This window comes from Parambassis ranga, chromosome 8 (genome assembly GCF_900634625.1).
Source record: "Parambassis ranga chromosome 8, fParRan2.1, whole genome shotgun sequence".
Taxonomy (NCBI): Eukaryota; Metazoa; Chordata; class Actinopteri; family Ambassidae; genus Parambassis; species Parambassis ranga.
The window spans coordinates 8,150,345-8,162,466 of record NC_041029.1 but is presented as its reverse complement, the minus strand read 5'-3'; the positions used below and the strand labels follow the sequence as shown (position 1 = coordinate 8,162,466).

General features: G+C 43.7%; 1 protein-coding gene across 2 annotated transcripts in view; it reads left to right on the top strand.

Moving 5' to 3' along the window:
- The first annotated feature begins 545 nt into the window (after window positions 1-545).
- Window positions 546-12,122, top strand: part of LOC114439623 (RNA binding protein fox-1 homolog 3-like) — a 109,242-nt gene continuing 97,665 nt past the window's right edge. The window contains exon 1 of one of the 2 annotated variants that reach the window (XM_028411684.1): window positions 546-626. Coding sequence is in view for 1 of the 2 variants with exons in the window: in XM_028411683.1 (XP_028267484.1) it covers window positions 6,361-6,378 (18 nt within the window). In the remaining variant the exon portion in view is untranslated. Of the gene's footprint in view, window positions 627-5,935; window positions 6,379-12,122 lie in introns of those variants that run through there. The other variant, XM_028411683.1, reaches the window with a different exon arrangement.

The following is a 12,122-nucleotide window of genomic DNA, read 5'->3' as shown; positions in this document are numbered from 1 at the left end:
TTTTGATAGTGACATGCTACCTCTCAGAGGACATCAGACTCAAGAGCCTAAATAAAAAGGTTTTAGAGCAGTAACTATTTTATGTTAAGTATGTAAAGTTTGTGTGGTTACAGATAAAATGATGTGCTTTTAATTTGAAGGGGTTCAGTTCAGAGGTCAGAGGGCAACCCCTGCTTCTGTTTGTTTCTCACCATTGTTATGTTTATATTGCACCTCATTTCCAGTCTGTGGATAGATCAGCCTGACTTAGTTGTGCAACTTTATTGATTGTAGACAAGCTACCGATCTGTATTCATCATTACATGTAAGGTCAATAAACCTCTCAAATCAATATTTATAACAATCCATGGTCCTTTCTCTCTTATTTTTCTTCCTGTGCAATGATTTCCTGTGATTGAATTTGCTTTTTTGTTTCCCTTAGAGCAAGTGTTTTGATGCTGGAGTGCATCCAGTTACCCCTCGCTGCTTCTTGTCCGTTTCAGTGACGCCTGCCTGTGTTTCTGTGTGTCCCTGCAGGAAACACGCTGTGTAAGTCAGGAAGCATTGCTGTCTTCGGGAACGTGGTGTACAGCGGACTGCTGAACGATCACCTCTGGCATTTGGGAGTGCCCCTCTTTACAAGACTGGTAAGTGCAGCATTGCCCCTGTGTGCACACTTACCTCCATTTTGTCTGAAGAGTTTCATGCAGTTGTGTTAAACCCAAAAGACATCAGGTGTGGAATTCCCCAAAGCCTCTAATGGGCTGCTTTTGATGCCTGCTCTGTTGACATGTGTTAGTTAAAGTTAGACTCAAGATGTGACAGTCCTCTGCTGTGGATGTAAGAGACTAGGGAACCCCTCCACATCTATGCATGTTACTTCATGTCAGACATTTTTTTTAAAAAGGTTTTCTTTGGGTAAGAAAGTCCCATTTGAGACATAACAAAAATGTCTTCTCAGGTGAATCCCCACCTGGATTCTTGTCTTCTGAGGTAGATCTGATGTTTGTGCTGGAAATAGCTGATGAAATAATTCATAACAAGTCGTTTTATTGCAATAGTTTAAAAAAATGCAAGGATTTGATTAAGATGTGGAGTGGCTGAATGTTGTGTTAGAATTAATGATAACTGTCTATCCTTAATTGTTGAAAGGAAATTGACTGTTTGCTTTACACTCTCCACTCTTCCACTGATGAGTGCATGTGAAAAGGAGAGAGGAGATTCTTGTGAGCAACATAAACCTCAAGGATCACAGGGCAGAAGAAAAAAAAAGAAGTTCAGCGCAGCCCTTTTTTCTTCCTGTTAATTACCCTCTTTCTAAGCGGGTCACAAGTTTTCATCAATGTTTGTTATTGATTAAATCTGTCGTTGTAGCTGTCATTTATGAGTCAGGAATTAGTGTTGATTGGTGCACAAGGGTTGCATATAATTGGGTTACATTAAATAGATAATTCAGCTGATCTCATAAATGTCTAATGTGAAGGCTTGTTTGATTATCAATTAATGTCAAGCGGAGATGCAAACGGCTGTTAGAATTCCAGTTGGGTTTGCTTGTGTTGCATGTGGCTACTTATTCTTCACAACCGTGAGAGCTCGCTGCTCGTGCAGTGAAGTATATATTTAATATAATATAGGTTAGGCTCTAAGCAAAAGCGAAGCATGCATGCACTGACACACACACACACACACAGAAGCAAACAAGGTATTGACAGCTGCAACAAAAAGATACAGACATCAAAAACCTCAGGTAACAGACGTGGCTTCTAATTAATGAGAGACGTGTGTCAGTTCTTGTTGTTGGTCATGACAATGAAGGAGGAATGGTTCAAAAGTCACGTCAGCGAGGCAGATCTATAGCACTCCTATACGTCCTCATTAAAGGGGAAGTAAGTCAACATATTTCACTACTGTCACTCAAGTTGTCATGTTTAGACTTCAGGAAAATTACCCTGCAGAGGTTGTAGTGATGTCATCAAGCTTTTTACACCATGCACTTAATAACTGCAGTTCAGTGTCTTTGGAGCTTTACTCCAAAATCGTGAAACTCTGTCTATGTTTATGCACCAAAGTCTTTTTTTCTCTGTCATCAAAAAAGTCAAGTGATATCAGTTTTCAGTACACCATTACTGTGGCAGCCTCCCAGCACACAAGATCCAAAAAAACTCCCACACCAGTGAGCTAATTTTTTTTAAGTGCAGGTGGTGTCTTTGCTTAGCTGTATAGCCACACACTGTGCTAGCGGCTACTTCACTCTGTCGTCTTTTGTCTTCAGTTTGAGATACAACAAGCATTAAGGTGCATTATCATTAAGAGCATGCAAAGGGTTAATATGACTGTGAACACACAGACCGCATGGTAGTGATGTGGTGAGCACCTGCTGTCACAACGCTAACATCCACTGCGTCCCTTTTTTTTTTTGTTTTGCATTTCTGAGTAACGACCGAGCTCTCCGCCGGCAGGAGCGCACTCTGAAGTGAAAGGTGCAACTTCCTGCTGTGACAGAAAGGTGTGGCCTCATGTAGAACTCGGTGTGCCCGCTGCTGACACACCACGTCTGCCCAGCAGTGGTATCAGCATGACACGCGGCAAGCCTTCACATCCCCAACACACAGCCCCTAATTACTGCACAGCCCTGCCAGTTTGTACCCCTAGGCCAGAACTGACTGCTCAATGCCAAGATGTAAACACTGCATTATTAACACAACATACAGTCTGTGCATGCGGCTATGTTTAATGTACTCTACGTATGTCTACAAGGAGGTGTTACTTTAGTGGGATTCCTTTGCATGAAGCCATACAATGGATTTATTGTCTCACAGACAGTGTGTTCCAAAATCACCAGATGGGCGATTTGCTGCGTATAGTGTAATGTATGCCTACAAATGATGTTTAATGATATCTTCCTGGGATGGGAAGCAAAACATTACCATTTTCAAGGCCAAATATGCAGGCTGTGTCAGAAAGCTGTAGATACAGAATGTATTTTTCGTGTTATATTATGCATATTTATTGGCTGTCAGGATGCCTTGATGGCATTACACCATTTCTCATTTGTCTTTGTAATAAGTCACAGGCCAAACATAAGCTTACATATCACCAATTCTAATAGATTTTTTTAAACAAAATATGAAAAATCTGTCCTGTGTAAACCTTTCATGTGCTTATTAGTAAATATTTAGCAGCAGCACATACAATATACTGCGATCTAGAGGCTTAAAATGGGGGAAATGTTGTTTCTGTGCAGCCTCTCATGATGTGCCCTCTTGATGTGATGTATGGCAATGTTAATACCTACCTGTGGAGCTGATGAAGACATATAAAGAGATAAAAACGAGCTTAGCTGCGGATCCTCATCAAGTTGTAAAACGGGTCACTCCATAAAGTGAAGTGTGTGATTAGAGCAAACCAACCTGGGACTAGACTCAGGATGGAGCCGCATCCCTTTTTCTGTTTTTCAGCTGGGGCTCACACCAGCTGATACCAGGCAGAGCAGGGCCGAGCGTTTGATAAATGAGGACAAAAGGCCGAACCAGCCGTAGCTATACCCCCAACTCCACTGGGAGTTTGAAGGTTTGAGAGTGAGAACTTGGGGGAAGTGCTGCTCATTGTCTCCTCTGGAGTCTTTCTGATGACAAGTTCTGAGTGTAGTTTGACAGAAGATGCTCTGCAAGTAGCAGCGCTCTAAAGAAGAGAGGTGAGATCATCATAAAATATTAAGACAACAGATCTGGAGCCAGTGAGGGTCAGAGACAGATGGACATTTTAGGCAGAACGCGTTGTGTGTGAGGCCTTCACTTCCTCTTCTCTTTGAAAGCTCCATCTTTTTAATGGATGGCAGAATCTCTGGGGAGTGTCTAGACTATGGTGGGAAATCTAAATGGTTGAGGAAGCTGCTCGCATCGTCGGAGCATAGGAGAAACGCAACCGCCATGGGTGGCGGAAGCAGGGAAGACCAAGTCTGCACCCAATAACCAGGGCGTCATCACCCAAATTTTATTTCCATCTGAAGTTGAAGGAGATTCCTTGAAAGGGGAGATGTGGTGCTTATAAGCTGCTAATACACCCTCCAAGTCTGATATTCGACATTTTTTTCCTAATCCCTCCAACCCCAAGTGCCCTTAGCTTCAGACCTTGATGCTCTCTGTCTACATCCACACCACCCCCACCCCGTCTGCCCCCTTCTCCTCCGCTATGTGCCTCCACCCTCGTTTTTTTTCCTCCCTCTCTCCCTTCAGTTATTTATGAGCAGGACTTGAAATAGACTTCAGTATTTGATAAAAGCGTGATCCTTAATCTGAGTTGCCTGAGAAGTGCATTTCATTTTTATTTCCCATCAGAGATTGATGGAGGAGTAGGGCGGTTATCCACTCTGTGATTGCTAATGTAAATCCATTGACTTCTGGTGGACATGTATAAAGATATGGAGGGTTTGTATGTATGTGGATGCTGTGTCACCACCAAGACGTGTGTTTGTGCAAAGAAATTGGATTGGGTGTGATGAAGAGACTTATGTGTTGCACGTTTTGATATATTAAAAGCACAGTTCTCTTGTGAAATCATGACAATATTTGCAAAATTACTAATCGCCGTTCTTTGACTGTGAGTGTATGGCATTTCATATTTCAGCGTGCTTTTCAGAAGGAGGAGGAAAAATAAAATGGGTGATAAATTTAAGATGACAGTTACGCCATATGAATGAGGCCTCTTGTGTATCAATTCGCTCAAAGACAGCTGCAAATCTAACTCAGCCTCCTTATGTGGCAATTACTGGTGGGTAACATAACCTGAATATATCTGCTCTGTTCATTACGGCAATGTTCTCTATATAGCCGGCAAATGTTCTTTAGGATCCTACAGCAAATTAGCACATCCCCCAGGACGTCTTTTATTAGATGATCCAGCAGTAGAGGATGCCGCAAAACCGCCTCAGCTCTCCGCAGCCTGCCCCGGTTGCCACAGGGTTAATATTTAAAAGCGCAAGCTCCCAGTCGTGTATTGATGATATGTTTTGAAAATTGCTGAGGCAGGCTCATTGTTACAGTGCTGTCTAGAAGATAGCCAAGCTTCCTCCCCCTCACCACCACCACCACCACCTCTCTCTCTCCCTTTCCCCTCCCCCTTTATAGCCGCCAGATGGAAAACACACTAAAGCATGTAATGTAATATAGCCTGGCACACAAAGGTCTTTCACACCAACTTCATCTGGCCTCTCCCTCAACACGTCACCTAAAAAAAAAAAACAGTGTATCGAAAACTCTCCTGGTCATCAACCCATGAGTTAGGAGGGAGGGAAACGATGCACAGACACACACATGAAGACAGTGAACTTCAGCAGCTAAAAGTAGAAAACAAGTGGAAAATAGGCTGTGCCTCCCAATTGCCTGTGGCATACTTTAAGCTTCTTTCTGAGATCCTCCCTGTTTTTTTTTCTTCAGCATCGCCTTCTTCTTCTCTTCAATGAACTAAAACTGCCACAACTTCAATGCAACTCATCTCAGACAGTGAAAAGAAGAAAGAGGAGCGATCTGTTAGTCCTCCACTAACACCAGCATCATCCTTGACACAAGTCTCTTCTCCTCCCTACCTCCCTCCCTCCTCCCTCCCTCCCTCCTCCCCGCAGAGCTCTCCACCACGACTCCCAGTTTCCTGCCTCCCCTCTTCCTCCCTCACCCTCCCGTTCCCCCCCTCATCACCACCACCACCGTCAAACCCCACCACCCCCCACCCCTCCCTGGGACGCTGAATTTTACAGTACCGTCTGCAGGATCCCGGTTTGTTCGGCGCACTCCTCTATGCAGAGCAACACAGCTCCGGTGGAGGAACGCTGGAGGCAGCTGTCAAGCGCAGGCTGCTGCTCCTGCTGCTCTAGTTGAGCCTCGGCGCCGTACCGACTGATTTCACATTCACCAATAAGAGACGGCACAGGGGGGAGAGAAAGAGGGAGAGAGAGAGAGAGAGAGAGAGAGAGTCTCGAAGTGAGTGGTGTAGAGAGGCAAGTGGAGTGGAAGAGTGTCAAAAGAAAAAAGAGGTTACAACACCTCCCCGGCTCTCTTTCCTTTCTCCCGTCTGCTTTCACCCCCTGGTTCTTGTGTTGGCTCAGAAGAAGAAGAAGAAGAGAAAGAAAGGGAGCTTTAAAAATTAACTGAAGAACAAGCTGCCTGTATAGAAAGAAGAAGAAAAAGAAGAAGAAGAGGAAAGGGGGAAACCTGAAGTCAAGTCCTATTGAACAGTTGAGGGAGGGCTGCCTCAGTGGAACAGGGACCAGTAAACCTCTCTGTCCAAACGCTCGGACTCCTCTTGACTCCCACGCTGGCTGGACTGGTCCCAGTGCACGGCCCCGCTCTCCTAAGCCCGCCTGCCCACACCTGTCCCGCTTCCACCATGATGATGTACTTTTGGGTGAGTACTGGACCACAAAGTGTGGATACCTTTCCTACTCACATACTCTCATGGGCAGAGAGTTTGTGTGTCTAATGTGTGACAATGCGTCACAGTTCTTAAAGTATATACAGTTTGAATGTGTGTGTGTGTGTGTGTGTGTGTGGTGCTGCGCCTCCAACATGCATGAACAGAGCTGATGGTTTTTCCACTTCCATGTGTTTTATTGATGCTGGCTGCTGCAGCTGCACAGGCCTGTGTTTACATGTCACATTTATTCAGCCTTTGAATGGCAGAGGATGCTGGAGTATGATTATTACCCACATTAATACCTTTACATGTATTGTTATTCAACTTCCCCTGACAGTTAAACTACCCAGCATGCAGTTTGTCTGCTATTTGAAACCGTATCCATCCAATTTAACACCAACATCTGAGAAAGAGCTGCTCAGGGTCTTTCCGGGACACATTATGATTTCTCCGTCTGCGCTGTGTTCCAAACGCTTTCTGTGATGTTGTTGTTTTTGTTGCCCATATATCTAAGTCAGCCAGAATTTCATAAATTAAACGGCATTAAGCACAGAATGAGGATGATTACAGATTGTTAACCAGAGCTGCTGATTAATTCTCTTTGAGATCATGTGTGATTAGTCAGATTGGTTTTGTCTCAGCGGTGGTTTGTATCCTCACCACAACAATACTCGTACAGTCCTCGCCGCTTCTGCATTCGCTCTCTTTTCTTTTTAATTTTTCACTAATGCACATTACAGATCGTTTTAATCCTCCACTGCTTTGCTAACTTTGTACCTTGACAGAAATACAAAGTAAATAAATATTTCCAGCTTTGCCACAAACAGACTGAGCTGCAGACTGCTCTGTGTGTGTGTGTGTGTAGTTATTGATCGTGAGTTCAGATTTCTGGAGAGAGAGAGAGAGCATCTTGCTTTTTGGGTAAAGGGGGGTTACTTTACAAGGATGACTCCATTATAAATGACTTCATAGTTGAACAACTTGTTTTAAACTTGGAAGAGACAACAAAGCATGAATAACAAAAGTGTGCTTTGCATGCTATGAATGAAGCAGCACTGGGTATTGATTCAGAGCTCAGATTTCTGAGGAGAGAGGATGTTTTGGGGCCAAAGTTACTCTAAGAGAAGAAACCACATGTTAACTTTTTTGTTGTCAAGTGGACTGGAAATGACAGGCAGGTGTATGGTTTCCAAATTATGTCATAGCTATTAAGCAACGATAATGTGTATAAGTGTAAGATAAGTGTAGAGTTTTTGGGACCTCACTGCAACACAGGCCTGTTTGATGCTCAGTGTTCTTCTTAAAGTGTCTCCTGGGTGATGATGCTTATTGAGAGAGGCTCATCACTGTCTTCTGGCCTCTTTGAAGCTGTGTGGACGCAGCTCACCTTTCTCCACCTCCAGTTTCATCACAAATTCCTCCTCCAGCCGCTCAAAGTGACGACCACACACTGATGTAGGCTGAGGAAAAGAGAAGCAGTAATGCTGACAGTTTATAGCCCTGCAGGCTCATCACTATAACACATGCTGTGTGTGTGTCTTTATATTCTGTTCCTGCTAGAGAAAAGAGTTTAATTATTTAAATAATAGAACTACTGTAGTGTACTTTTGCTTTCTGCCCACTTTGGTGTGAGCATTAATTCAATACGTATTTCATCATTTACCTCCTCGGCTTCAAAATCTTTTTGAATTTCTCAATGATCACAGAAGCCAAATCTTTTGCCTGAAACAAAAAGCAGTCAATATTTTCACAGCAAAAAAAATCACACATGGAACAAAAGGATGATGGGTACTCTTTTAACAAAACTCTATTCTGAAAACAAGTTCTGAAATTAGAAGATAAATACTAAATGTGTAAAACAACAGAAAAAAAACAACTGTTTGCATTATTAGTCAAGCATGTTTGGCTTTTCTATTTTTTCTTTAGACAAAAATCAGTTGTTTCCTTTTACTTTAGGGGGCTGAGACACGTCTTTTGATAACTGAAATGAAAATAACAATAATATTAGTTAAAGCGGAAAATGTAACTTAAAATGTTAGGGAGCGAAGTCAGGAAATGCAATGACAGATGGGGCAGGAGTTGGAGAATTCTTTTCAAATTTTACAGTTCTTCTTGAATAAATGTATTATAATGAAAATGGTTACAGAATTATGAATGTTTTCTCACTTTTTGACAGTTTTAACACCAGCCAAAAATTCTATGAAAAGTGAAGCTGCCAGTGTGACACTTTAGCTACAAAACGAAAAATGAAATCGCAGCCACTAAAAGATTATCTATACCATGCCTGGTATCTATAGTGCATGTGTATTTGCCAGCCAACGTTTAGCTGCAAGAAGAAGGTGCGACTGCCTCCTGTTTGAACTGCAGGTGGTGAGCATTACCTGCAGTCCCTCCGGAGGCCTGTCAGCCGTGCATCAGTCTGGGGAACCTGCAAGCTCTCCTCATTAGAATATTTATTCACCAAGCAGATGTTCTTATCCAGGGCAATTACCTTTGGCTTACATTTCCCTGTTGCCCACTGATATAGATGAATGTGTATACAAAGACGTCCCAGGTTATGCATGGGACCCCTGGGTGCCACCCACCTTTCCCCCCCATATGCGCAACGGGCAAGCCAGCGACCGTCTGGTCTCAGCCCAAACCCAAGCTCAGCTCCACTGTGGTAATTGGAGGAAGTGGAGGCGACAACTCCTGCTATGGCCACACAGTGATGGAGAGACGGCCTGTATATCATTCCCTCCACCCGGCTGTTCCTTTGCATTAGAGACAGAGAGAAAAAAGGGAAGAGGCATGGAGTGGAGAAACCATGCATGCTTCTGTCCTCCCCTCAGTGTGATGAATAATTTAGCAGTGCAGGGCCCTTGCTGTCGAGTAGAGATGGTGGTAATGGGGAGACTGGATATATATGGCATGGCAAGGAGCAATGGTTTACGTTAGACTTCCTCGACCAACGCACTCAACTGTGCCGCAGGCTGCTCACATGGTGTGTTTGGCCTGTATTAATGTTTTGTTTTTATTTATCAGAAAAAAAGGACAGACATGCAGTGGTGTAAGAGAAGGGCGGTTGGAGGCTTTGGGGCTGCGGTCATTAGCAGGAGTGGATTCCCTTTAGGCAGACGTTCAATCAAAGCTGTTGTGATTCGGTCATTTATGGTGCATTATACTGCCAACTGTATCAGTAGGGTAGGTTTTCATGGAAGACGAGGAATAGCTTGAAGCATCCTTATGTGTGTATGTCATGTATGTAGAGCATGTGTTGTGGTTACAATGCATGCATATGATGTCAGGCTCTGGTGAGGCATCGCAGACAAACGCAGAGAAGTTTGCAGAGAGGATGTTGAAATTCATGACAGACGGCGTATAGAAGCAGAGCTGATCAGCCATTCTGGGCGGGAGGGCAGTAAGTCCAGGCCGTCGGTTTCATATTGCAAGATGAAGTGCTTGCGATCGTTTGTTAATGTATTAATTGATCTGTGTCCTCAGACAGGCGAATCAGGAGTAGTGTCACGTAGACTCTTTAGTACTCCCTGAGACGCCTTCATTAGCTGCTGCTGGCCGGCTCTCCACCCCCATTACAGGACTGCGTTGCCACACACTTTACCTGACTGCTGTAATAACTTTAGACATTTCTATCTCCCCGGCAAGACCTCCGACAGCCAGAAACGTTTGGGGGCTTAACATCAAATGTGAAGCGCTTCTTTGAAAGGCTTATACTGCAGGTGATTCACTCCAGGGTGTCACATGGCGTTGTTGTCTGCGGAGTTGTTGCTCTCCTTTTCTTATAGTTTGAATAACGGCTGTTGCAATCAGTCATTAACTTCCAGCTTAATGTTTTATAATCTGGAAGGCACACACGCCTTTGTAGAGGAGCTGATGTAAGAACTGTGCTACAAAGCCGAGCCAAGGAAGCTGTGGAGTCAGTACATCCAGGAAACATGTTATCGCTTTAACCACTAATACCAATGAGATTTTAGCAACTTCACTGAACTGTACATTTTTAGTGTAATGCTGACTACATAGAAAAGCAAAAATATGCATAGTAGAATTTTGTTTTCTGTCTTTTTTTTTTGAGACCCCACCCTTTGTGCTCTGTGGGATCATTAGCAATCAGTAGTTTTAGCAATAATTCTGTCCGCTTTTGGTCTCCTTGGGGCTAATGGGTCTAGAGCCCAGCTAATTGTGATTAGGCTCTGACAGCAGGTTTTACTTGCAAGATTTTCACACCACAGTCCTCTTTGATATTAGCCGCACAGCTGATAAAGAGATTAGATACAGAAGGAGAGAGGGGATGGAGGAAGGAGGTGGAGGGTAGGTGTTCTTAAACTACAGAAAGACACCTACACGAGGGAAATCACTGGTGAGTTTAGCAGAGGAAAATAGATCCGGACGCAGTAAAAGCCTTGCGCTCGCTTATTGCACCTGCTATCATTAGTGCTTTTGTACACATGGTCAGCCTCCCAGGGAAAAGTCATTATCCAGCTGTGCCGTTATTTTTCTGCTGTTTTCTCCTAGTGGAGTGTGACTTCAGGGCTGTAGCCAGCGCACCATTTAATGCCTCCAACACAATAAAGGACTCTAGCCTTAATGATGTGGGATTGGATGGCCATGCCTCAGGTTGTCCAGGGGCTTGTGAGCTGTTACTACGAGCGGCCATTTTGCCTTGCCGCTGTGGAGTCTCCGTGTCAATTCAACTCCGGCCATTCCAGAGGAGGCAAAAATAAAAATCAGATTTAATGATTAACGGTGGCTACGTTGTTTAAAGGGCTCATTCACTCTCTGTTCAGGCAAATGGGGAAGTGCAGCCTGAACAGCAAAACAATGAGGAGCTGAAGGAGCCAGTGGAGTAGTAGGATGGAAAGTTGCCAGTGCAGGCTAACTTGCCAAAGCACGAGATGATATTTTCTGTTTTTCACTCTTGACTGAGTGAACAATCCTGAACCACATGCAGAGAGATGTGTGATTATGCAGAAAAATGTTTTAAACTAAAGCCAGACAGACATTTGTCTATAACTTGCAGAATTAAATATTAAGGTTATGGCTTCTCAAACAAATGATAAGCCAAAGAAACTGGAGCAAAAGTTCATAGATTTTGCCCCAAATTTCTTGTCTTAAAGCCAAAAATAGACAAAGACATCAACAGAGCATTGACAGTGGGACAACAAGTAAGTGTCAGGATCATAGCATGTGTCATTTAGGCCTGCAAGGAAGAGAACAACATACGCTATGGCCTAAAAATGTCCCCATTCAGCTGATCTAAGGGAAGAAATGGCTTCTCTCAGCACTGATTCATTTTCAGAAGTTGCTTCTCCTCTGCTCTTCCAGTTCAAAATGCACTCGAACAGAAGTATCTGTTTAGATAAGCTTTTTCCAACACCAAATGTCATATGCCTGTAATTAAATTTGCAGTCTTATTTATTTATTTTACTTTTTGCGGTTGGCCTGTTGCGCTGCCAGTAACTCCAGAAGTCTCTCATGGCAGTCCTTCATCCTTTTCTTGGCCGCTTTGCAGCAGAAGGCGTGTGCATCGCTAACACGCCTGTGCCGTCGATATGCCCTGAAGTGTCAGCTCTCACATAAGGAAAAGATTGGAGGGGAGGCCCCTATGAGAATGGCAGCAACATATCCACTGGCAACCTGCCACGCATGATAAGAAAACCATTTCTGCCCTCTCTCTCACAGCAACAAATGTAATTTGTGTGCTTTGCACTATTTTATACCCAGTTATTCAGATAGAT